The 27,565-nt window shown below is 40.8% G+C and overlaps 1 protein-coding gene across 3 annotated transcripts; it reads right to left on the bottom strand.

Moving 5' to 3' along the window:
• Positions 1–273: 273 nt before the first annotated feature.
• On the bottom strand, positions 274–27,565 carry LOC124878085 (paxillin-like). Of its 3 annotated transcripts, XM_047381861.1 has the most exons (14): positions 27,404–27,562; positions 14,001–14,209; positions 13,798–13,883; positions 13,566–13,705; positions 11,129–11,303; positions 7,391–7,505; positions 5,987–7,261; positions 4,301–4,567; positions 3,783–4,184; positions 3,482–3,643; positions 2,356–2,529; positions 2,194–2,275; positions 1,940–2,088; positions 274–1,848 (listed from the first exon to the last, which is right to left on the bottom strand). In XM_047381861.1, exons 1-14 carry the CDS (start codon positions 27,414–27,416, stop codon positions 1,582–1,584), a joined length of 3,516 nt encoding a protein of 1,171 aa, XP_047237817.1. In that variant the 5' UTR covers positions 27,417–27,562; the 3' UTR covers positions 274–1,581. The 3 variants fall into 3 exon arrangements, with proteins under 3 accessions (XP_047237817.1, XP_047237819.1, XP_047237818.1); XM_047381863.1 differs by lacking the exons at positions 3,783–4,184; positions 4,301–4,567; positions 5,987–7,261 and having other exon boundaries at positions 27,404–27,561; XM_047381862.1 differs by lacking the exons at positions 274–1,848; positions 1,940–2,088; positions 2,194–2,275; ... (2 more) ...; positions 3,783–4,184; positions 4,301–4,567 and having other exon boundaries at positions 5,515–7,261; positions 27,404–27,565.

Raw genomic sequence — 27,565 nt, 5'->3', positions numbered from 1 at the left:
CTTCATAATCTTCATAAACAAGTATTTTTGATCAATGACAAAACATCACTTTAGAGTGACTTCACATTTCCCATTCTCTAAATAACCACAAGCAGTTTCACTTTCCCATTTTCTTCTACATGACAAGTATCTAAATGCCTTTTTGACGTCATATGTAGTAAAAATAAACAATAAAAACCTAAGCGTGCATTTTCCAAAGCTAAAACAAAACAAAAGGTCATCTGTTTCCTGTCTTATGGTTTCTAAAATGAGTCACTCAGCCAGTGAGCAAAATTGTCAAACACATTACTTTATGAATTTCAGTATCTCCTCCAGTCTGGATCGACTACATTTTAAAATAATAGAAACCATAAAGGTTTACATACACAAAGATTTTAGGTTTACCTGAAGGGACGACAGACATTTTCCAAACATACGAGGAAACAGGGAGAGAAGTGATGTTTTCTTCTGCCTCTTCGGTATGGAAAATGGCACATTTCTGGTATTTATAAAGGTTTACGAGACCATTTAAATGCTGAATATGTGTCAGATTTCCTGACAACTAAAGCCAGTTTAAAAATGCTACTGTCAGTGGAACAGTGAAAGCAGTATTCTGCCTAAACAATATGCACACATTCAGTCTACGCATACTTCCATCATCACCAGAGGACAACTCTTCTTTTCACGTTACACCACTAAGACAACGCTTTACAAAAGTATTCACACCCTGTGAACATTTTCACATTTTGTCACAACCGCAAACTGCAGTGCATATTTAGCAGAACATTATGTGATAGATTAACTCGAAGCAGTGAGAAATTGGGAAGTGGATCAAATGAGAACAATTTAAAACGTTTTTGGACAGATACAAATCTGAAAAGTATTATGTGTACATGTATTCTGCTCCATTGTAGTTTGCTAAAATGAAATTCATGAGACAAAGCAAAGTGGTGGTGGTGGCATCATAATCTGGGCCAGGAACAGGGACGTTGATCAGTTATCAGGAAGATGGATGGAGCTAAATACAACGCAATCATGGAAGGAGGTTAACAACCTGAAAAATACAGCCAGAGTTACAATGGATTGGTTTAAGTCAAGGCCTGTTTATGTGTTAGAATGGTCCAGTTAAAGTCCAGGCCCAAAGCAAACTGAGAATCGTTCAGAGGCTTAAAGACTGATATAATATGACTGAGCTTCAGCTATTTGTAAAAGAATTGGCAAAACATTTCATTCTCTGGATGAAAGAGAGACAGACCCAGACAGATTTGGTAGTTGCAGCAAAAGGTGGTTCTACAAAATATGGACTTAGTGGGGCTGAGTGTGGCAAATGCATGCTACACTTTTTTATTGTGACTGTTATTTGTAAAAAAGTTGAAAAGTGTGTATCAATTTCCTTAAACTTTAGAATTATGTCCTACTTTGTTTTGGTGAATAACATAAAATCCAAAGGAAACACACTGATGGTTGTGGTTGTAACATTACAAAATATAAAAAGGTTCAGAAGGTAATACATATTTTTGCAACGCATTCTAATTCAGATTCTGCTCAAAGCTCTGACCTACTGTAAAAGTGGATCTGTGATAAGCTTTCCACCCAAACACTCTAACTGAACAGTTTGATGAAACAGCCCTGACAGTAGGGTTTGTCATTTTGCTCTTTGAAAGTGCCCTTGTTAAGCTGTTTCAAGCAGAAGGCACAGACAAAGTGCTCCGGGTGGAACTTCTTGGACATGGCTGTGATGCAGCGCCCTGTGATGGGCTTCTGACAGCCGGAGCAGAGGGAGCCACGACGTTCGTGGTAGTGCACCTCACAGTACGGCTGGCCATCGTGCTCAAAGAAGCTTCCGTTCACAAATGGGGTAAAACACTCCTGCAGACACATGAAGAGATGCCGCTTTTTTACTTTCTACTCGTTTTATAAATCCAACAAAATTAGGAGAGAATAATTTCGGGATACAAACTCTGCAAACAAAACACTCTGGATGCCAAAGACAGTTGAGGGCAGAGATGTAGTTCTCCAGGATGGCTCTGGCACAGCCGCCACATTTTGGTGCAAACATATCAAAGTAATCCTTCCTGCAGTATGCCTTTCCATCCTTTTCATGAAAACCTTTGTAGGAAGCACAGAAGAAGAAAACAGGTTTTACAGGGCCCATAATGGCAGAACAAACATCTTACCAACTCAACACTGAGGCTAAAATATAAAAGCCTGTACCCTCTGGGCCGAAGAAGGATCCACACTGAGCACAGAAGAAGTGTTCAGGATGCCACGTCCGATCCAACGCCGTCACAACTTTCTGAATAAACAATAACAACAAAGCTTACCACCTGCTGACCCTTTCCCAGCAGAGCACATTTTTACACAGCGGTAACTCACATCCAGTATGGGCCCGTTGCAGTAGTAGCATCGTGGAGAGAACAGATTGTGGTAATCTTTCTCACAGTAAGGCTGTCCTTCCCGCTCAAAGAAGTTCCTGGAGCCTATCTCCTCCTGACAGTGTGTACACACAAAGTGCTCTGGGTGCCATGTCCGGCCCATGGCAGTCACCACCTGAGAAAACAGGACAGTAGATGGGAGATTTTAAACGGGTTCGGATCAATAAGTTATGGTCTTCCTGCTTGAATTTTTTCCACATTTTATCAGGTTATAACCGTAAACTTTAATGTATTTTTAGGATTTTATGTAATATATCAGCACAAAGTATTAAATAATTGTGCAGGATGGAAAATGATACATGATTATTTCACTTTTTATTTTTTAATTGATATAAACATTAAGTATCAAGTCTTGCCAAAAATTCTCAGCTGGATTAAGTTCCATACTTTGACTGGACCATTCTAACACAAATAATTTGGGCTAAACCATCCCATTGTAGCTCTGGCTGTACGTACTCCGTTGTTATCCTGCTGGGAGGAGAACCTCCACTCAAGTCCCAAGTCTTTTGAGGCAGTAGCAGACAGGAGCAGTGTTATTTTTAAGGCACACAGGGTGTTTTACCTGTGCTGGGCCAATAAATTTACTTTTGGCCTCCTCTGATCAGAGCCAGATTAAGGTGGCCATGTCTTAGTAGGTTTGCAGGTGTGCAGTTCTCTTTCCATTTTAAGATGCTGGACTGAACAGTGCTCAGTAAGACGTTCAAAGAACACGAGATTTTTTTTTTTGTAACCCAACCCTCGTTTAAATGTCTCTGACTTGTCTGCTGTTCGTTCATCGTATTCACTAGTTGGATGACACTGTGAAGACAATTTGTTGAGCTTCAGAGAAAAGGAGGATGAATATAAAGCAATGTCACACTTTTCAGATCTTGTAAAACATTTTGTAAATCCTGTATAATTTTCCTCCCACTTCACAATTATACACCACTCCTTGTTCTTCTATCAAATACATTCCTAATAAATGGAATGAGGTTTATGGTTGCAAGGTGACGAATTGGAAAAAGTGTCAGGGGGGAAAATACGTTTGTAGGGCACTGAATGTGAAAGATGGACTACTCTTAGCTTACCTGTCCCACAATTGGCTTACAGCAGGCACCACAGACTCCTTTAGCAACGGTCTGCACCCCCAGTTTGTTGAGGTCAGACTGGAGGCTACCAAGCATGTTGTCCAGCTTGTTGACCTGTGTTGGTGGCCCACCTGGAACACCAGCCTTTCCCTGGGCCATAATCTAAAACGGTTGCAAACAGTTATGTGTCGGTTTCACAGATTCAGATAAAACAATATTTATTCTACTATTATACTAAAGTTCGAAAATAGACATTTCTTCGAAGGGTAAAAAACAGAGGAGGTAAGACAGAGATTCATGCCTGCATTGAAGGGAAGAAAGGGTCATACTCTGTCTGGCAGCCTACAGATACCAAGACTTTGGGTGCAGCTGGTTGTACTGGCTCCACTGGTGGTGGATGGTTTGGGGTACTCACAACAGGAGGAGGGGGTTCTGGATTAGGGATAGGAAGGTCCTGAATGGGCACTGGTGGTGGTGAGGCTTTTGTAATTTGCTGAGGAAGAAGAAGCGGTTCCTGAGCACGGGTAGCTTGTGAATTAAAGGAGGTAGGTGGAGGAAGTGGTGGTGGTATTGGGATAGGGGGGTGCTGTACTGGGAGTGGTCTCTTAGGTTCTTCTACAACAGTGGGGTGACAAGAGTTAGGGGGAGAGAGGGGTGTGAGAACCTTCCTGACAGGGACAGGTGACTCAGGAGGAATTATGATCTGAAGAACAGAGAAAAAGCAGGGAGACAAAGAGACAGAGGAGCATGAAGTAGGCTAAACCAGGTGAATAAGCTGGAAAATATTTAGGGAAAACTTCTGAGCACACTGAAGCCAACCTTGTCGACCTCAATGCCCGATCCCTCAGGATGGAAACGCTGGGGTTTAGATGTGACGACGACCCCCTCGGTTAGCCATTCATCCGATTGTTTGTGGCGCCGCTCTGAGCGGCTGATCCCAAACTTACCCTGAAGCTCCTCTATGAGACGGTCCTGAGAAGAGTTCTTGTTTACAATGATGGGTCCCATCTTCCTGCGCAGGTGTCCATCTCGATACATTGGATGCACATTGGGAGTCTCTTTAGTGCGCCTAATCACCGATTTTATCTAGGAGGGAACGGTGGACACCTCATCTTTTACCCAGATTTATCATAAACCAGTTCACGCAACATGCCAGGATGATGTGGTGGTCAGCGAGCTTTAGGGTCATGCATCATGTCCTTTATGCATGCTTACATCAGAAGAAAGCAATAAGCTGAAACCTTCCAAACCATCTTCAAAATGTCTCAAGCAAACAAAATACTCATTAAGTACAATGTATTAGCTTCCTTCACACAACACAAGTCCAAGTATAACAAATTAACTATTACGGTTATAGTAGCAAAAGCATTGAGTTCACCATGAGTGCAGTTTCAAACCAAAACTGTTTGTTAGATGGCTTCTTTTCTTTTGCTCAACAAACAAAAGCTTAAGCTTAAAAGTACTAATTTATTTACTATGGTTACACTCATAAGTAGGTATCGTGTACCGGACCAAACTAGAGGTGCATCCACCTGCAACTAGAACTGCATGAAATTGATCAGTCCTGGTCAGATGGCTGGTCAGAAACTGAAAAATCCTTTTTCCAATCAGCAAACGCACAATATCAAACTAATGGGCCACTCAAACTTCAACATTTTTTTAGGATGGATGTTGTTGGTGGGGTAATGACGTCTCAAACATAGCTATTTTTTAGTATCAGTAAAGTGTTTAAACATTATGCCTGAGGAAGTGCATTGATTTTAAAATGGCTGCTTACAACATATCAAGAAATATCTGGTTCATCCAGGTTGCAAGTGAGCGAGAGAGAGCAAGTCTTTCAGTAGACAACAGGAAGGTTTAAGCTTTTCAGCTTTCAATCTTTGTCCGTCACGTAGCAATCTAGATTTAGACATTTTTGGCAGCTTTCTGGAAATTGTACTTATGGTAAGATCTATATTCTCTGGGAAAACATACAGAGACTTCTGTTTTAGTAATGCTAGCTGTGCTATCTGATAGTAAAATGTGCTTAACTCTGTAATACTTTTATCTTTATTTTTTTTTATTGAACAGTAAAACCCTGTATTACAATCACTGCTCTCTCACAGTGGTGGGATGTGGCCTCTGTTCCTACAATAAATAAAAGAGGATGGCTAAAAGAAATATTTTGAATATATCAAAATATCATAGATTTAAACAGAATTTGGAATTGGCTAAAATTGGTATCAAGAGACACAGCTTTAAAAAGACCAGAAATTGGAAACTGGCCACCAAATTCTGATTGGTGAATATCTAGACCGAATGCTAGCAAAACACTCGCTAACTTTAAATACACTTCATAGCACAGAATAAGGCTTGTGACCAGCACAGTTGATAAAAATGTACTGGTTTTTAATTTCAGCCGTTTGTGAAGATGTTAATAAAAATGCCTGAAGCAGAGGCTAGCATGTATAAATGTATCAGTCTCAGCAGCCGGAACCAAAACAAGACAGCATTGCAGATCCGTACATGTCCTGTTGCTGAGACTCTGTCTATACTGGGCGCCTGTAGCAGGGGAAGGTCCAGGGCAACGTCAGGGGTCCCAGGGCATGAGGAGGGGGTCATGGACTCATCCATCCAGCTGGCTTCCGTCAGTGGAGTCATACTGCCATCTGTATACAGCCTCTCGGTGAAAGGTGTCATGGTGCCATCCAGTCCATCATGTAGGGACATGGACAGCTCCTCATCAGCCCAGTCTAGGTCTCCATTCCCATCAGTTCCAATGTCTATTGAGTCTTCTGTGATGGTGTTGGTGGTGCTAGTGAAAGTGTCGGGTTGAATACACCTTCTGTCCATGGGCAGGATCAGCTCCTCTTGCACCTCCTGCAGTTCTTTGTCGAGAGAGTGAGCCTCCATCTTCTCTAGTTGTTCCTCCAGATGTGATGCGTGACTTTGTGCAAAACTCATCGCTAAAAGCTTATCTAGGGCCTCGTCAAGAGACGGCTCCACTGCAGTGGGTTGTTGTAAAGTGAGGGGAGTGTCTCTCTGGACTCCAGGAGACACTTCTGAAAGCTGCCTACTGGTACTGGTGAAGATCAGTGGAGAGGGAATCATCAGCGGAGAGACTGCAGATGGTGAATATGGTTTTGATGGAAAGTGCAGAGAAGATTGAGATGCAGACCCAGCAGCAGACAAGGGTGAAGGAGTTGAGAGAGGAGGAGTGCAGCTTTTTGAAAGAGGTGGAGAGGTGAAATCAAAGTCATGGTCAAGAAAACAAGCAGGCCGCTGGCCGATACACTCAGAAGCACAGAACACTTTACTGACAGAGGGTGAAAGTCGCTCTGCAGATGGACTGGGGGATGTGGGGGTCTTGTGCTCCAGGACAGTGTTAACAGAGGTAAGTGAGGGAGTAGTGATATTTGAAAGGCTGGGGCTATTTCCTAACAAGCTGGAATTAGAGGGAGCGGACTGACAGAGGACGAGCAGGGACTTTGTTTGGGATGACAGCATGGTGGCAGAGACATCTATAACAGAGTCCAGGTCTATGTCACTGGCAGCAGAAAAAGACGAACTGGGACTATGGGGACCAAGAAGGCTCGGATGAGGCATCACTGAGCCACAATCTTTTCCATCTTCATCTATGTGCAACTCAAAACCAGCAGATAAAGGGAGGAAAGAACAGACAGGTGGGTGGGGAAGACTAAGAGAAGAAGAAGCCACTGGGGTGATGGAAGAAGGTGCTGGAGAATGGTGAGAGGTGGATGGTGTCCCTGCTTGGTCTGGCAGAAAGCCCAAAGAACTGGGCTAGAAAACAGGAGAAGCATAGGCAAAATAAGAGGAAGACAGAGATCATTATAAAAACCTATTTATGAGAGGTTTGTGAACAGAGGAAGTAAAGTAGCCTTTAGAGCGTTCGCCCATGTTGCCTTGTACCTTGAAGTCAGACAAAGAAGCCATCAGTTCATCTAACTCTCTAGTTGCACAAGAAGCCGACATTCTTGTTTGTTGTTGAGATGATGTGTCCAAATCATTGTGTCCTGTGGAAGAGCTGGAAAATACAAATGTGATTCTTTCTAACATGTGCTGACAATGACACTTAAACCCAAATGTAAAATATCTGTAGCTCTGTAGAATATGGCATTAAAAAGGGATTTTATTTTTTTTACACAGAACAGCAAAATGTATCGATTTAAAAATACTAATATTTACTAAGAGCATTTGTTAAGTATTCTTTCACCATCTCTGCATTAACAAAAATGTAAATGTAGCCAGCTACACAGTTTAACAGGCTCATGAAGCCATATAGAGCGCCTTGCATAAGTATTCACACCCCTTTAACCTTTTCACAAGTTGTCGCATTACAACAATAAACCTTAATGCATTTTATTGAGACCATATGAAAAAAACCGACACAAAGTAGTGAATGATTGAAACATGGAAGGAAAAAAAATATACATGCTTTTTAAAGGTTTTTTGACAAATGATCAGAAAACTGCCTTCTCTCATACGAATTTAGCTTTTTACTCTGATGCCTCTAAATAAAATCCAGTGCAGCAAACTGGTAACTCTAGAGGCGCTGCCGAGATCTACAGATGCGGTGGGAAAAATCTGTTGACACGACAATTATTTCTCATTAGCTTTATGGATAAGTGCTAAAAAGAAAGTCATTGTTGAAAGAAAGCCATAAGACATCCAGCTCAAAGCCATGTAGAGGACTGGGGCTGCAACTAACGATTATTTTACTAATTAATCTGTTGACTATGTTTTCGGTAAACCAATTAATAATCATTTAGCAAAAGGTGCTTATAAGGAGACTTTTCACATAATTTGACCAAGGTAAGCTAAATCTATGACACTTGAGGAGTTTTAGGATAGACCATATTTACAGACAAAGAAAGTTTTTCATCTTAAATGCAAAATGTATATATATTTATTTGGTTTGAGCCTAATTACTGCTCTAAGTGGGTTGTTTTTGCAGCAAATGGCATGCTTTAGAGTCTGTATACTCCAATTAACGATTATTCAATCACTAAATTAGTTGATGATTACTTCAATAAATCGATCAATCCGATTAATTGTTTCGGCCCTGTAGAGGACCAAGCAAATATGTGGAAGAAGCTGGTCTGGTCAACAAAACTGAACTTTGTGGCCTACATATAAAACACTATGCATGTAAGAAAAGTAGCAACATATCAATGCATCACCCTGAAAACATCATTCCCACTGTGACACACGATAGTGGCAGCATCATGCTCTGGGGACGCTTTTCTTCAGCAGGGATAGAGAAGCAGTTAGAGTTGATGGGAAGGTTGATGGGCTGCAAAATCGGCTACAAAAATCCTTGTATCGTTTTCCTTCCACTTCACCATTTTGTGCTACTTTGTGTTGGCTACTTAAAGTGCCTGCGACATGGAATTTTCATGATAAATCCAATTACATTTATGGAAAGGAAACCTTAATAAATTATTTTAAAAAGTAAATTCATGCTACTGAAATGAACAGTTGTTGAGATATATGGTCATAAATTTCACTAAAAAGGCATTTCCAGACTACTCCTTTGCGATTTGCTCTTTGCCCTTTTATGGCATCAAAGGGGAACCCCTGCACGTAAACTGACTGCTGCTACAATGGCAGCAACCCAGACAGCAGCAAAGAATCTGATATTTCTTTAGATATATTTCAGTCACTATCACAGAGAGACGCAGCAGTCGGGAGAAGAAAGTCAACGCTGCGACGTGCGGATGTGGACGGCCTCTAATACGACCAGAGTCTATTTTCGCCGGATGCCGGAGCACGGCCGGAGTCAATATGGATGGATCATACTGCACCACCAGGAAACAGAACGAGCACAACATGAGGATTTCAAATTAATTCACTAAAGACGGACTAGATCTTGCTATATTAATAAATGCATGCATATATTTATATAAACACGTGTATATATTAGCAGTTGTTAACATAGGTCAATTAGATCAGTTACTGGGTTAACTAAGGTATTATAAACCGAACAATTAGTCATTAAATGCACCAAACTAATCAACAAATATAGCTTCGATTCACTCAATAAACTCAGCCATCGTAGAACAAAACACATGAAAATATCTGGACGCATAAAATGAAAAGTGAAGCAGTTTAACTGGTTTACCTTCCACAGAATGAGATGTTTTGGACTTTGGACTAGTAAACGGCACTGAGTGAAACAACAGGAGGTGAAGTGAGCAGCATGGAGCAGCAGCAGCAGACACAAGGGATGATTCAAGATCTGAAGACACTACCTGGTGTAAAATATTTTTTTATTTTATATTAGAATCTTTAGAGAAACGTTTATTTAAATATATTGTATGCGTGTGTAATTTATATTATTTTAATAATACTAATTTCATATTATTATTAATAGTAATAAAAATTATTATTTTGTATTTTTAATTATTACCAATAACTGCGATATCTAAATGTACTTTTGTGACAGGGAAGTATTCTTAACTGCTGAGCCTTGAATCATCTAGCAACAGCGGCAACAACCTTTTCTTTGGCGATCTTTTTACATCAGATGCTCTAAACAGCTCTAGACTCTGCTTCAACATTCTCCTTCTGTCAGATATCCTGACCTCTGACATCATTTCTCTTGTGAATTCAGAGGTTTTTTGTTTGAAGCAGTTTGCTGAGAAATCCTCCGATCACAACTGGCTGTGCTTAGTAGGACCAGCCCATCTGTCCTTCGTCAGTTTTCCAGCTCTGATCCAGGCAGCTCCGATCCTCTTTGCTGCAGGAAAGTAGTGCAGACTAACAGCTGCTGTCGTATTATTGCTGCCCCCACCAGCAATGTACCATTTCACCATATTAACGCTGTTTTTAACCCAACTTCGCTTCAGCCTGAACAGTTTATCATTGATGCTCACACAATGAATGACCAGAGACTTCCCCTTAGATGTCATTTTCAGGCGACTTTGGGCTTGCAAAATTTAACATCGAAATATGTTTATTTTGTGTCACAATTGTCTTATCATGTCTTTAATCATAAATCATGTTAAATACTGTCCAATTCATTTAATATTAAAGAAGTTTTCATTCAATTTCTGCATTTGTGGGAAAAGTGTGTCACAGGCACTTTAAGTTTGTGGTTTCTACATAGCCAACTTAAAAAGTTCATGGGATGTAAATATTTTCACAAGTATTGTGAATTTCAGAATTTTGAAGGTATACATTAAAACATTATGTAAAATAAATCTTGCTGTTTTCAGATGCTAAAAAATGCTAATTTTCAAAATAAAAACAAAAAAAGCTTGTTTCTAACAATTCAGACTCTCTTCATGTGTCGTTCCATGATGGTGGAAGAAGCTACCAAGCGTTACCAGAACAAGGGTGTCTCTGTCTATCTTCAAAAAACTCTTTAAGGCCCAGCCCTTTAGCAACCATCTCCTACCCTAGCATCTACCCTGTACTTCCCTACCCCTCTACTGCACCAACTCTTTCTGCACGTCCCTCTATGTCTGATGCACAGTCACCCGTCTCCTCTGACAGAACCTTGTCTTCTGTCTAAGTAGCTTATTGTTAGCTTTGATATTAACTGCACTGTTACATCCTCATCTGTAAGTCACTTTGGATAAAAGCATGGGCCAAATGCATAAACATAAACTTTAAAGACTGTAAAAGCCAAAACAGAGACTGTACCTGGGTGAAAGACCTGAACCCTCCAGCAGACTCTCCACCAGGGGCTGAGCTTCCTCCAGCCTCATTCCATTCCTTTTTGGTTTTTCTTGAAGTGGGGGGCTAACAAGGATGTCAGGAGCGCCGCCATTCTCATAGTGGGTGATACTGCAAGATGGCAGGGGAGGAGCTGCCTCCTCTAAGGAAATGTGACAGCATGAGTAACAGTGTGCTCAACACAAACAAAAGTGAGAAGGTGTCAGACTTTTTCTCCCCCTGTTTCCCAAGTTTACATTTAGTAGATTCTTGTTGTCATGTCTTAGCTCACTCACCACAAATGCAAAGAGGAGAAAAGACAAGGAACGTTGAAGCAAGATGTTTCTAATAAAACAAACATTATTGCTCTAGGCATGTTACTTGAACAGTTATTTTTCTAAGCCTACAACTGAATCATAGTTATATAAGCACAGAATGTTTGTGACAATGCTTTTATTTATTACTAAAATCCAATTAAAACACTTTAAAGTTAAATTTATGGTGGGGGATTAAAGCGAACTGCATGCTGTATGAGACAGCTGCCAAAAAAAACACGTTTCGTAGATCTAAACAGGGCTGCAGATATTTAGGGACCACACTTATTGCCCATCTAACACAAACATACCAAGCAAGTTATAAAAAAAATATTTGATATACTTAGAAAGAACTTGGCAAGATGAGATATGCTACCATTATCTCTGCTTGGGAGAGTAGAGGCTGTAAAGATGAATTTAATCCCTAGACTCCTGTATCTGTTTCAATTGGTTCCAGTTGGGTTCCTAACATCAGCCTTCAGTAAGTTAGACATGTTTATATCAAGATTCGTATGGCAAAATAAGAGGCCTCAAGTGAGACTTAAAACACTTCTCCTTAGTAAGAACAGAGATGGACTCGGCCTCCCTAACATAAAATATTATTGGTGGGCCGCGCAACTGACGGCAGTGGTAGCTTGGATTAATAATGATACTGAAACAGGATAGGTAAATATAGAGTGAAATTCATTGCCAAATATACCGCTACCTGTTCTGGTGTTTTTGAGCAAGCAGTCCCTGAGAAAATCGGACATAAAAAATGTATGGGTGAAACACACTTTAAATGTATGGCCAAGAGTCCAAAAGAGAATTAGAGGGACAGCTGCCCTCTCACGGGCTGTGCATATTTCTGGAAACCTAGACTTCATCCCCTCAACAACAGATATCACCTTTAAGAGATGGGCAGGAAGAAACCTAAAGATTATTGACCAACTTTTTTGTGACAACGTTTTGCAGCTATTCTCATACCTCCAAGACAGATTCTCTGTATCCTGAAGTGATATGTTCCGATATTTTCAGATTAGACACTATATCACAAATCATAATAATTGGAATATATTAAAAAATGTCCTAACAAATGTAGAGAGCTACTTTATTAATATAATTAAACTTCAGCTTCCCAATAAAAAGCATGTTTCTCATATATATATCATATATAAAAATATACCAGACAATACTCTAGATATTAAGAATAAATGGGAGTTGGAGTTAAATATTATGATTGAGGATGAAGAATGGGAAACCATCTACATTGGATGTCATAAGGGAATAAATGGTAACCTATTGAAAGAGTTTGATTGGAATATGAAGACCAGGTTTTTAGGACACCTGTGGTGGTTTGTAGGTAGTCCAGATGCAATGTTTTCTTGTAGAGAACGTGGAATGATAGGTGATTATTCACACATATTCCGGGACTGCCCAAAGATAGTTAATTTCTGGAAGGGAGTAAAGAATGAAATCAATAAAGTCCTGGAAATTGACTTACAATTTACTCCAAGTCAGTTTCTATTAGAACACCTGAAGGCTTGTACACCAGAGACCAAAAGTATTTGTTACATATATTCCTTATGACCTCTCGGAAAATGATAACAATTAAATGGAGGAGCTCACAGCCACCTACGTTGGCAGAGTGGAAACTGAAGCTAAGGGAGATGTATGAAATGGAGGCCCTAACAGCTCAACTACAACCAAGATCTGATCAGTTCAAACGGAAACGATTACCAATAACAAGATATCTATAACTGGAGGATTCTACAATGCCCTACAGTGTCCTAACTATCCATTTAAATATCCGTCTGGGTTTTTTTTATTATTGTGCACTGTCAAGCATATCTTTCATTCTTTTTTGTTGCAATGTACTTTGATGTTGTCAGGAATTGTTGTGTACTGTTCCAAGCAAATTCAAATAAAAATATAGTAAAAAACAAACAAACAAAAAACACTTCAACTGGGTAAATTGGTTTATGTTTGCTTACATATTCTCCAGAAGCCCCCACTCTTCTCACTTCTCTATATTCATTTTAAGAACTGAAATGTCCATCAGTGTTTTCAGATTAGGAAGATTAAGAAGATGACACAGAGGCATAATATAGACATATAAGATCTTTCCCTACCTGTAGTGGGGAAGGAAGGGGAGCTCTGCTGCACAGCGTTAAGCTCCAGCAGAAGCCTGTCCAGCTCCGAGAGGTTACTGCCCAGGGCAGAGGTCATGGCTGCTGGAGACAAGTCTGACGTCTTGTGTTTATTAGGAAAACTGAGAACACACAAGGTGAAATTAAATGTAAAAGGAAATGCCAGTTGATGTGGTCTGCTTTACTCAGAACATTTTCAGAGCAGGATTGACACCTGTAAACGTGGTCCTCTTCGATGTGTGAGAGCGGAGAACTGCTACTGTCCCTGGACCATGAGCTCTTATGGCCCGAACCTAAAGACTGCAGAGAAAGAATCAGTCATTAGATCCTATTTGGATATTAATATAAACCCAAACATGTCCCTACAGCTATGTCTAAAGCCAGAGCATATCACGTTCATATAAAGGTAAGAACTACCTGTTGAGAGGAGTGGTGGGAGTCTGGTTGATCTGCCAGGGAGCCATTTAGAGCATCAGCTGAAGGTGGAGGCGGAACTGGAGGTGGCACAGACACATCTTGGTTAGGGAATCCGCCCGTTGGGATGGAGTAGGGGGTCTCATCAGGCAGGAAGACCGGTCGCTTCGAGATGTGGGATGTTGTAGATTCTAGGTCTGCTAGCAGTGCATCTGAAAGGTCAAATAAATGTTACATTCACTCGCAACAATCAGAAGAATAATACAGTCATATGAATAAAGACATATGGCTGCACGGTGGCGCAGTTGGTAGCAGCAAGAAGGTCCTGGGTTTGATTCCCAGCCTGGGGTCTTTCTGCATGGAGTTTGCATGTTCTCCCCGTGCATGCGTGGGTTCTCACCGGCTTCCTCCCACAGTCCAAAGACATGCCTGTTAGGTTAATTGGTCACTCTAAATTGCCCTTAGGTGTGTGAATGAGTGTGTGCATGGTTGTTTGTGTGTTGCCCTGCGATGGACTGGCAACCTGTCCAGGGTGTACCCCGCCTCCCGCCCATAGACTGCTGGAGATAGGCACCAGCTCCCCTGCGACCCTCTATGGAATAAGCGGTAGAAAATGACTGACTGACTGAATAAATACATTGAAACAACAGACATTGGCTGGTTAATGCCCTCGTCTATTTGTCAGCCTGATTTGATGTGACCCGTGAGCGGCTGGTCAGAAACCTAAATATCTAGCGTTTTGCCAGTCGGTGAATGCACCTTAAACTCTACCAGGTTTTGCGGATGCTGTAAGGACGTTGAAGGGCCTCAGTGTTAGCCATTTTCAGTGGATGATGTAAAGAAATGTAAGAAGCTATTTACATACAAAATGATTTTGCATCAGGCTGCTAGAGAGAGTAAGAGCAGAAAACAGGAAGGCTAATTGCAGCACAGAAAAGTTACTTTGTTTTATGCAGTTTAAAATGTCAATCACACAATCTTTGCCTCTGCTTCTGAAACAAATAATTAATGACCACACATGGCAGAAAGGTTAGAAATAAACATTTGTAACATCTTCCTTCATAGTCATAGATAAATTGGAATGAATAAAATCAGCATTTGGTATATGGCCTGAACTTGTGTAGTAAGTCGGAGGACACAAAGCACTTTACACATCAGTCATCCATCCATTCACACACTGACCGTGGTAGGCTACATCGTAGCCACATCAGAAGTGGGCCTGCCATACAATTGGCACCACCTGGCCCTCTGACCACCTTTAGCAGGCAAGACGAGGGTTCAAACCGGCAACCCACCAGTTACAGGACAAACCCCTACCACCTGAGCCACTGTTGTTCCCTTATGTAGGTTAAATGTTACAAAAAAAATAAAAACATCAGATCTAGAGTGGGTGCATCTCTAATATGAATGATAAACGTTAAACTTTTATTTCGGCGACTGTTGTTCAGTAGGAAGAGTAGTCGTCTTGCAATCAGAAGGTTGTGGGTTTGATTCCAGCTTCTTCCTGCCATATGTCGATGTACCCCTGGGCAAGGCACTTAACCTCAAGTTACCTACCGATCTGCGTATTGGTGTATGAATGTGTGAGCGTTAGTGAGTGCGATTGGGTGAATGCTCTAGTGTAAAGCGCTTTGAGCGGTCTGTATGACTGGAAAAGCGCTATATAAGTTCAGTCCATTTACCATTTCTTGCTCTCATTTTAACAAATTTCTCACCTGAATGAGGCAACAATGATTGGAAGACATTCAGCATATCTTAGTTGGAGGCCAGTAAGTTTCTTCACCTACGTGACATTGACTCTGCCCACATTCATTTCAAATGATGCAAGTTTCTTATTGTTTGTGCATTAGTCAGCCTGTTGTGTGGGAATTCATGGTCTCTTAGGAGTGGACTGGCTCTGAGGGAGTTAAATTTTGCCATGTAAGCAGTACCTCTGGACTAACATTTACAACTAAACTAAAAGGGTTAAATAAATCCCTTGTCCACCCTTTTTGTTTGTTAAAACACCAACCACTCAGTCAATGAGAGCTTCTTTCTCCAGGTTTATTTGTGTATTTGCTTCATTCATTTGTGGATTTCCATTCAGCTTTATGAGACTGAATACAAATTTAACAAGACTGACCGCAAAAGAGGCAGGCAGGCAGAAATTATTTTTGAATCGTGTCCAGGGTTCAAGGGGTACAAAGTTATCCTCCTGAGAATATGGTGCAACGCTGGAATAAAATAGACCCTTACATCACACTATCCGTCCATCCAGCCAGCCTCAGCTTGTCCAGAATAGACCGCCGTCACCAGCTGCATACTGTTAGGCTACAATGCTTTAGATGTACCTTGATCTGCTTCAGACCATCAAAAATCTGTTCAATTCAAAAAGATTGACTTTTTAGATCTAGAATTTCTTTATGAAAACGTTCATTTCCTGGTGATCTAGGAAGTGGTTCAAAGATTAGCAGAGAGATAAACTCTGCTTGTCCACCAGGTCCTTCAGTAGGGTAGCTCAGACTGTATCCAGTCTATATGAAGCCATCAGAAGAGGTAACATTTTATACAACTGTCTTCCAAACAGTAAAACAGTTTAGAAACTTGCAATAATCTTATTTTCATACAATCAAAGCAGAATTGCGGCAATACTACAGAATATTTCTCAAATAAAGCCCATTTAGTGTACTCATATATTTTCCACTGCTGTCTATACAATGTCTCCCATGAAGTACTGTTCATGTGTGGGATTATATGTGAAGCTGACAGCAGTACAAAGATAGCATGAGCAACAAGAAGTGATAACATATTGCTGGTGGACCAGGGGAGTGGCTATAGGCCTGCACAGGGGACAGGTTCTTTCAGTGTCCCTCTCCCTGATATACGAAGATCTCAGTATAATTATTCTCTCAGATCCTTAAACCAGACTTCATAAATGATGGTCATTAGAGCTCAAATGACCAAACTTGAGAACTTCACACATTTCTAGACGAGAACTCCCATTATATTTAATCCTGACTTCATCATCACCTTCTGCAGTCCGAAGGGGAATCCTGCCTAGAAGCCAAACGTCCTCAGTCCTGCAGTTTGACGTAAACCATGTGGGGGTGCAAGCCTATTTAAAGCAGTAAGCTCAGTGAGCAACCATGTCTGTGCAAATGTGCTGAAATATCCCCACCAGCTCAAAATAATCCACACCTGGTGCTGACATGCTAAACAAGGCCCAACACAAACTGACTGTCACTCATAAAACTTGCTACTTGTTGTATTAAATTCCTAGAAAATTTCTGCTGACCTTGGCACAACGGACAGAAGTGCTGCCCAAGGACGGCTAAAGCTCTCGCAGACAAAGCAAAGTTTTCCAAACTCATTAGAATCACCGTCTTCTGCTGGTACGACCCGTCTGTGACTCAGGAGTGACTGTTTCTGTCAATACTTTGATCTTTATTCAAATGTGATCCTTATTTAAATCAAGGAAAACTAGTTATGTGAAAAAATCTTACCTTATCCTTAATTACGTTCTGACTTATTCTTTACAGCATAAACGCAAACTGCCTCTCACTATGTTGGTCAATTATTTTTGAAATTACACAACTTTTTTTCAACTGATGCACCACCCATGAATATCAATAAATAATAATAATTAAACAAATAATAAAATAATACTCTTCAATGCTGTTCAATTGAAGACTTAGGGGCTCCGCGGTGGCGCAGTTTGTAGGCTCTGTCTGCATGGAGTTTGCATGTTCTCCCCCCACAAGCATGGGTTCTCACCGGGTACTCCGGCTACCTCCCAGTCCAAAAACATGACTCTCTCTAAATTGCTCTAAGGTGTGAATGAGTGTGTGTGTGGTTGTTTTTCCTGTATGTCTCTGTGTTGCCCTGCGATGGACTGGCGACCTGTCCAGGGTGTACCCTCCCTCCCACCCACTGACTGCTGGAGATAGGCACCAGCTCACCCGTGACCCACTATGGAAGAAACGGTATAGAAGATGAATGAATGAATGAATAAAATTCAGAGTTATGATGCATTTCCATGAGAGGGCCTTGAGGCTAGTAAGGCTAGAGGGAAAATGGAAAGAAAAACTCAAACTGCTAAACTTCCTTGGGGAGACACAAGGATCTATCTGTGAAACACCAGATGAGTTTATAATGTGAAAAGCACCTTCAAGAGATCCTCATAGTCTGATCTCAGTTTGGAAAATTCTCACCATTGAGCTAAGGCAGCAGGATATGTTGAGGAGCCATCTAAGCCATGGTGCTTAGCAACACAAATGCTGTTCAGCTTAGAAAAATGGCTAATATGCAAAATGATGTGGGGTAAACATATTTATTATGGCATTAGCCTGAGCCAATGGTAAAAGATAATAGATTTGAACTGTTTAGCACGGTCAGGGCTGTTCCATGAAGCGGTGGGCTTAACTCAGTCAGCAGAATTACTTCATGATACTACAGCTATTCCTCTGACCCAAGCAATTGATTGTTTTAAGAATTAAACCCCTGTATCTATCTGCCATGTTTTCAACATCTAAAATAATCTTAATAAAAGGATCTCAGGTTTAGAATAGGGCTCCACAATATCTGGTAAACATCACATTGCAATATTCCACCCAAACGGCCAAATAGATAATTGGAAAGTAGTTTTAAGGCAAGCAGTTACAAACAATACTGGTTTCATAAAGCTTCAGCTTAAAAAGTGAAGCATGATTTTCTTTTATGAAAAATATTTTTAATGAAACATTTTTTTCCCTGCAGTTCTCTAAGCCAAATAATATGCTGAATTGTGCACAATAACATGCATTATCTGTTTATATAATGCACCCAGTTTAAGATTGCAGAAACAAAAACACAGCAGTTAAAATACAGAATGAATATGAATTTGAAATCTCTAACTTAATTCCTAATATTCTAGCCTGAAAACAAACAGTAGATCTACCATTCTGGCATTTGGAGCAACATGCCAATTACACACATGGTAATTAATTTAAAGGGGACATATCATGCAAAATCCACTTTTTTAGCCCTTAACTACATTTTGTTGTGTACTTGGAATCTGTAGGAGGGCAGAAAAGTTGAATTTAGTCTCCCCAGGTGCTGCGTTCACATCTTTATGTTCTGTTTGGGTCATATTTTTCAATCCATTCAGTTTTCTCTATTCTCCGCTATGTTTTTTGAACTGTTACGTCACAGTATTTGCAGTGGAACTGCTAAACAAGGTCATAGACTTCCAATTGACCAATTTGCGTATCCGCCATTTTTATTTCTCGTTGCGATTTTGTAGTCCAAGCTCAAATACGTCGAAGCTGCAAGTAGATAAGTCTCAATGTTAGGTTGTTGGTAAATTAACCCATACAATTCATTGCACCGTCCTCAGCATCAGAACCTCTTCGAAGTTCCTGGTTACATTTTCACTGAAATGTTCCCACAACAATGGGGTAATCCTTTGTTTGTGTGAAGCACTTCAAGAATGTGTATTCAGCAACCTCTACCGGTATCAGATTTGCATTGTTTTTGTCCTGTTTCTGTGCTACAAGATAATTGTATATCTGCTGTCAAACTACAAAAATGGCCGAACGGGGTGGAGTAGAATGCTCTTTGACCTGGAGGGTTTTGGGGTGTGAAATCTCTCAGTAGCATTTAAAGAGACAGCACCAAAACAACTCAGACACACCTCAGAACAGGACTAAAAGAGGAACCTGTGGAGCTACAATAACAAGGAGTTCGGACCAAAGCTTTGTATTTCCAATTTATATAGACCACAGCTGGATGACTTAAGTGTGAAAAGGAAAGATTTAAAAGCATAATGTTTCCCCTTTAAGCTTAGTTGTTCTGGTTAAACATCTGTTTGGACGATGCGATCCGTCAAAAGATAGTTAAGCTCTTAATGCATTACTAGATTTAGGCACCGCCTAAGCTGCTTTTCAAAACAAGTCTGAAGGTAGCTCTGTAAAGTTCTGCTGCTGTTCTACTTTCAGCAAATGCTTATAAAAGATAATGGTTGACTGAGTTAATTAGTTGGGGTCTGAATTGTGCCACTGATCTTAAAGAAAAATAAGGTAACAGACTTACGATGTCTGCTGCATTATTTAGAAAAATAAAACATGCTAAACTAAGGGTTGAGACCTGAGGTCATGCTAAAGAGGAATGTTACCTTCAAATGACTGCTGTGTGTTTATGCTCACCAAGATAATCAGTTCATGCTCCTCTGGAGACGCAGAAGCAACAATAGCCAATATTTCCTCTAAATAATAAATACTTGATTTTGTCATTTGTAAATTGACTCTGTGAGACACAACTTCCTCTGATTGTGGTTGATATTTACATTATGTAAAAAAGAACATTTCAGAAAGATTCTCCAATCATTTGATTTCTTCATGACGGAGAATACGGAAGAAACTCATAATTCACACAGAACTGTCTGATGCTGGCAGCTTTCCATCATTAGTTGAACCATTTAAAGGAATTTAAGCCAAACAGTTATGAAGAAACTCAAATCTGTATATAACAAATCTCTCACAGATGATGGGGATTGACTGAATATTAACCAACCCATCAGACTGTAGAGCTGTGAGACATGATTATATCAAGACAAAAGATTCGGACACTAATGTAAGAACTTTCTGCCATGACTGCAGGTCCCAGAGGTCCAAAATAAAACTACAAAACCAGAAGGAAACTTTGTGCAGCTGACAGAGTATGAAGATGCGCTGGTTAAACAGGAAACAACATCCTAAAGGTCACAATGATCTAGGATCCCAACTTTTGGAAACAGGAAAGACATAGTGACAAAATATCAGACCAACAATAACAATGAGACCAATGAGTATTTAAAAGAAATTAAAATCTCGTATAAAATAAACTAGCTGGAGTTTAAGGTGCTTTTTGATGATGTTCTCGTTTCCTATTGGTTTGTGAAAGACAAAACTAAAACTTGCTAAAGAACTCTAATTCAGAAAAGTCTGAAACCTACAGAAAGAAAGCTTCAACAATCCAAACAGCAGCATCAGCCAAATATTGGGCTAATCTTTTCCATCCCAGACGGGGGGTAGGAACCACTGTGGACAAAGTCCAACTCTGCTCTAATAGCATTCTGGCTCAATGGCGCATTGTGTACAGTCTGAAGGAATTAAATGGTCACCAAAAATGAAACGGATGGATCACATAATTTAAAATACAGTTAAACAATATACAGACTTACAGTGGTTCTGTCAGAGGACACAACTGCAGGCTCACTGTGGTATGGGATTGTGTTGACATTATATACGTTCTTGTGGCAGTGGGCACAAGTATAGTCTTAACTTTGTGCACCGTTGTCCACCCACTCATGGCCGTGCACCAGTCCCACAGTGTTTATCAGATTGCATTGAAGGTACTTGGGGAATTCCTCACATTCCTCTGTCCACTCTGAGAAAGCACGCTCTCAGGTAGGGGCATGTGGAAAGAAGCTCAGAAATGTGAACATACAAACTTAATGTAGTTAAAACGCTCAATAAAGTCCCTCTTTCCCCCCGCACCTGGAATCAAGAAGACACTAAATACAGGACCATCCTGCTATCTACGGCATGCTTTGAATTCCACAATAAGGGAGATGCCTGCATGTTTACTGCTGCACAGTGAGGAGTACACTGTGGGCTGGGATGAAACCAGAGCAGTCAAATCTTTTTCATTAACATGTGGGAAATGGTGAAAGGTCATCAGGGTCCACAGCTCACCGTTTTATACCCAGGGAGCAAAACGAGCAGAACTAGCTGCAGTCCCAAAAGGAAACCTTATCCTATAAAGCCATCCCAACGTGATATATTTATAACAAACAAGAACAGCAGGGGCCAGGGAGAGGTGGTGGTATGGGAGATGCCAGGGAGTCAGCCTGGGATGATTGGGCCTGCTTAGGAAACAGTGACAGAGAGAGTGAGAGAGGAATGATAGAAAGATTACATCAATAGAGTGAGTGATGAACAAAGAACTAAACACTGGCCGAACTTTAGAAATTATAGATAGCTAACTATTAGTTACTGTACAATTAAATAATCCCAAACAGACAATGGGTGAATGTTAGTAATGGCATACAATCAGTGAGACAGAAACATCATTTAGAGATTGCTACCTAAAAATACCCCGCCAAGCAGAGCCATGTCAGAAAGATGACACCCCCTTTGAAAGACTGCCCGACCAAAATAAAAGTGCTTCCCCACAGAACAGTAAATCAGATCACAAGAGAAAGTCTAACGGCTGATGTAGCGCTCGGTCACCGAGGACAGTCACAGCCAGGCGTGGATGAAAACCGTATGTCAACGAGGAGCCTTTAGGCTGTCTGCAGATTGTCACAAAAAGGCCATCTTGTCATTTAAGGCATTATTTTTTGTGACAACAGTCAAACGTAGGAGATATTTAGCAAGCAAGCTGATTTTCTAAACTTTCTTTTCGTGTCAGAATAAAACACTAGCTGCAAAAAAGTTTTTTTTTTTTAAACATTCAGTTTTATTTCAGAGCACCAGGAAGTCTCTTACTCCTGGCCCAGACTCTTGGGTCAGAACAGTTCTAAGGAGTTCCCTCCTCCCCAGAGAGAAACATTTCCTATTATGCTAAGAAAATAGGGGCCTAGTCCAACTTTTCTTTGCTTTGCTTTATCATGCAACTGCAATGTATTTTTTTTAAATCACGTGAAGCAATTTGAATTCTTGTTGCTGAAATGTGCAATATAAATAAACCTGCCTTGTCTGTTTATTTATTTAGAAGTGGTCATTCTAACATCCATTGGAATGTCATTAATTGAGGTAAAAATCTTTGTTTGGTCAAAGTGAATAAAATTCTTCATTCATCCATGCACTGCCTATACCTGTTTATCCTCACAGAGTCATGGCGGGTCTTTGGATGGACAGGGTCACCTGTCCATCCAAAGACACACAGGACAGACAACCATGCACGCACACACTCATACCTCAGGGCAATTAAGAATAACCAATTAACCTCGCTGTCATGGTTTTGGACTGTGGGAGGAAGCTGGAGTACCCAGAGAGAACCCATGAATGCATGGGGAAACACGCAGAAGACTCCATGCAGAAAGACCCGAGGTTGGGATTTTAACCCAGGATCTACTTGCTGCAAAGCAACAGTGCTACCAGCTGCTCCACCGTGCAGCCCTAAACAAAACACAAACCTTCATTTCAATAAAGACCATTTTCATAAAAATGTATTATTTTTATTTTTTAGTGTTTATAGAGTAAATGTTTGAATCTCTTGTGTTTCTTGAACTTTTCAGGGCTTCAAGACTGACATGCTGGTATCTTCTGTCAACCCGGAAAAAAATGCTCAGCAAGGAGCATCAACCATCAGCTGCCCTAATTCACAAAGACCAGTATCTCAAACAGCCTTATAAACCCTAACCTCTTGCGCGGGCCAAGTTATAAGGCCATGTAGGGAAGGCATGGAAACAGCATGTCAGAAATAAATAGGAAGAGACTGAAGAAAGCTACAACTGTAACAACAGTATGGTACAACAGCAATTAACAGAGGAAACGTTGTTCTGGAACCCAGTTCACAGACTGTAGGCCCAATGCTGCCCCCTCTAACTGTGTCTGACGGCCTCCAACACTCACTCCGCTCATTGTTTTACTTCACGCTTTCCTGAGGATGTGAGTCAGGCTCAGTTGCCTAAACGATGAGGTCAGCCATGCAGCCCTCTCTTCCCCAGACCTGGAACAGGATGGGTGTGGACCAGCAACAAGACTGATTTACAGTCGGGGGCTTCTTTCTAGCTTTGCAGGCGAGCCCTCTGGTTAAGTGTGGTATGCACTAACCGTCTGGCTTTCACAGGGTGATGATAGCTAGTTTGGAAACACTAACTCTGCACTGCTGACACACAGAGAACCACTAAAGACCTTTAAAGATTATTGGTATGCAGTGCAAATGCTTTGAATATGCAGCACCATGATCCAAACATCCAACCAAATCTTATTAGTGTTTCATGAAAAAAATACTCTCTGCCAGGTGAGCTACAGATCCTCTAACAGCTAATGTTACAACCCTGCTGCGTGTTTACAGACGTATTAAGGTGTTGCTATGTGCTTCAGTTCACACACAGATCTATTTGTGCTTCAGTAAATCTGGAAAAAAGAAGGCTGAAGAAATTCCTTCATTATAAACTATAAACAGCATTTGTTACCTGCAGTGTTCCCAGAAAATATCACAAATAAAAACTGTTTGAAGGCAGACTACTGTTCTTTGTCTGATCTAGTTAATAGACACGGCTTCGGTTCCTCAACCGAAAACATAAACAAAGAAAATAATCAGCAGGTATGACTAACACTGTGTACCTGAAACCGGCATAGAGAAGTTCAATGCTACATGTTAGCTTAAGTGAGAAAAGATTTTCATGTAATGATATATAATTTTCTCCCCCAAAAACTTCCCTTACGTTTTTGGAGGATGTGCTGTGAGCAGGTATGTTGTCATCCACCTATCCATCATGCATACGTTCAAAAACCCGAAAACCCGGGGTGTTGCATGGTTTAGAGGTAGAATGGACACCCCATATACAGAGACAATAAACCCAGATGCAGCCATCCTGGGTTCGGTTCCTGACCTTGTGACCTTTCCTGCATGTTTTCCCCCCTTCTGTCTCTGCCCATTTCCTGTCTGGTGACTGTTAATAAAGACTACTAACCCCCCCCCTCCAAAAAAAATAAGATACTGAAAACCTCATTCACCATTTTGGATGTCCTAAAAAGGAAAAAGCTGTTTCCACATCATTTTACATTTTACATCCTGTCCAGAGACACACTTCCATACGCACCAACTTGTGCTTCACACGGAGGAAGCAAACCTTCAGCAGAACAAACAAAATAATCCCCTGCTGTGAAACAGACATGATGAAGAGGAACAGCAGAAAAAGTCTGGACCACATTTCCAGCACATTCTCTAGAACATCAGCTGTAGACCAGACCTGAAAAGACACTAATCTATGAAGATAGAATAATCCTGGTAATTTTAATCAACAGGCCTCCAACTAATGCTAACTGAGCATACGCATGGGTCGGTATGGCATTTTTCCTGTACAATAACCCCAAGTAAAAATAACGCATGTTACGGTATTGGAAAACAATTTACAGAAATACGTTTCATCATCTAACTAATTTTATTTAAAACAGAAAAAAATAAATTATTCCTTGTGCTGCTGGAAACATACAACATATTTTCAACCAGCTGACCAGCAGTATTCGCAAAAGGTAGGGAAAGGGCAGCAATATGTTACTCTATGCTACATACAGCTGGAGAAAACACCTGTCGCCCTGACACTTTCTCTGGCAAATCATTAAAAACACTTTAAACAGCAGGAAAGGTATGAAGCAACAGCATTCGCACCAAATTTGGCCCAGGCCTAATTGAGAATGTTCAGCCCCAGTCTGACGATTCAAAAACAGACTTTGAAAACAAAGACAAGTCAGGCAGTCACAATTTCACACCAGCCTGAAGAATTGACCCAGAGCTCATCCTGTAGGTCACATGAGTGCTGAAAATCAAGCTAGGCCTGGTTGCCACCTGGCCTGGACTATAAAAGACTGATTGGAGAATTTCACTGGAAACATCTGACTCAGAGAAGGGAGCTCTCACTCTGCTAAGGGAATTACTTCTACCAGCAGTGAAGAGCACATAAAACGCACAGGAAAAAAAAGATTTAAACATGATCTGGATTCTTGCTTGATTCATGTGACCTTTTATCAACCAGCAAAGCTCTGGACCACAACCTATATTTTTTCAGGCTGGAAGAATCATTTAAAGTAAAGTAAACCTCAATAATGAAGTGTTATGTTCTTGCATATTAAAGGAGGGAATGGGAACGTTAAGACTGCCACAATAAAAAGGAACTAAGAGCCATTTAAGCTGCTCGCTTTGACCTTTGTTTAATCAAATCTCGAAGCTCTACCTTTTTTAATTGTCTCAAAGGGTTGAATATTTCAAGTGGACAGACGGAAACAAACGGTCTTTCCTTCAGTGGCCGCGCACACAAAGCTGAGAGGAGTGGTAAGAGTCATGACCTCGTGAGTATTTGGCCTTGGACCCCAAAAGAGAATGATGCTCGAAATTCCTCAGCAGCCTCGCCCCCTTCTTCAGCCTGCTGTTCAGAGGGGCTGTAAGCTCCCACTCAGCCAACAATAGGTCCTTTCAGCAGACTACAGCAGCAAGAGCATCTAATGTGCCCTGGAGGTATTCTCACAGCAGGCCAAATACTAAATGTGGCCCATCATCTCGCCACTTAAACAATTCCCAAATCCATTTTACTGAAGCTCTTCTTTGAGTGGTCAGTGAAGATAAAAAAGGCAAAATAAGTGACGCACTGTGAATAAGTAAGGGTGACTAGCTGAAGGAAAACTTATCAGATGCAGAAGTTAGCCACAGAAGATTGGGAGCTAATGATTAGCAGCTGGAAGAAAAAAAACAGATTAAGTGAATAAACTGAATAGATATAGTTAGCATAAACAACTGGCAGTGGAATGAGATGAGACAAATTGTAGTGTACCTAGCATCAGCGGTTAACTTTACACCATGCTTGTAAATTGAGTTATTACACATTAATTTTTCATATTTACATTTCCACTATTATTAATCTGTTTTTTTTAAAGTATGAGTTTAAAAAAAAGTTCTCCATAAATCCCCAGAAAAAAATTCAAAATAAGGCTGTAATGACGGTAAAGGGACGGACGGACGGATACAACATTTGAACACTCGGACAGGAAAGTTTGCCATTTAGACATATTTTCCCAGATTTGCATCAAAAATCATGTATTTTCGGCGGGGCAATCAAATACACGGAGTGGCTATGCATTTTTTGCAGTACTTTCGTCTTTATCGCAGTGGTTTTAAACAGCCAACGTGAGGGCTGAGCCCACATTGTGCTGCATGAGCAGTCTAAATACGGAGGCCTGTTGACTCCACCACTTCAAAGTTGGAATGAGTAGCCTGGGGCAAGAGCGGAGGAGTTAACGTTAAAGCTCGTTAACATGACAACTGAATATCTCCTCCCTTTGGAAGGACTTACTGATCAAAAGTAGCTGATAGACACAGGGTCCGACCAGCGGATAATAATCAGAGACGTTAACGTAACATGAACGCGAGGGCGAGTTTAAACAGAGGTGGTAGTAAAAGGCTAGCGATGTCCAGCCGCTAACTTACTACGATGCTCTTAATAAACAAATAGGAGCGAATTATAAAACGTGTCAAATGGTTACTTTTTTTCCACAGAGCGCTGTAACATTCCCCTCTAATATTAACCAACTTTTCCAAAGAGCAACTGTGACCTACAGTTAACCAGAAATGCTATTTTAGACACAAAATCTCGACGAAACGTAACAAACTCCTCCGCCCTGCTGTCCGTTTCTCTCTGCGTTGAGAAAAACACTCAGCTTTCCAAAATCAGCTTTGCAGCTTACCCAAATCGTCCATGGTGACTACCTGGTTGGGACCGGCCTGAGTTTTCTTTCTAGCGACCGTATCGACTGTTTAAGAAGTCTGAATCTGGCTCTTCAAACTTCTCCACTCCTGCTCCACAAGTTCAGTCAGGATACGACTCGTGAACGCGCAGCAATGTGTTC

The sequence above is a fragment of the Girardinichthys multiradiatus genome, chromosome 12 (assembly GCF_021462225.1).
Source record: "Girardinichthys multiradiatus isolate DD_20200921_A chromosome 12, DD_fGirMul_XY1, whole genome shotgun sequence".
Taxonomy (NCBI): domain Eukaryota; kingdom Metazoa; phylum Chordata; class Actinopteri; order Cyprinodontiformes; family Goodeidae; genus Girardinichthys; species Girardinichthys multiradiatus.
Note: the sequence above shows the minus strand (reverse complement) of the source record. Positions and strands in the feature narration are given on the sequence as shown.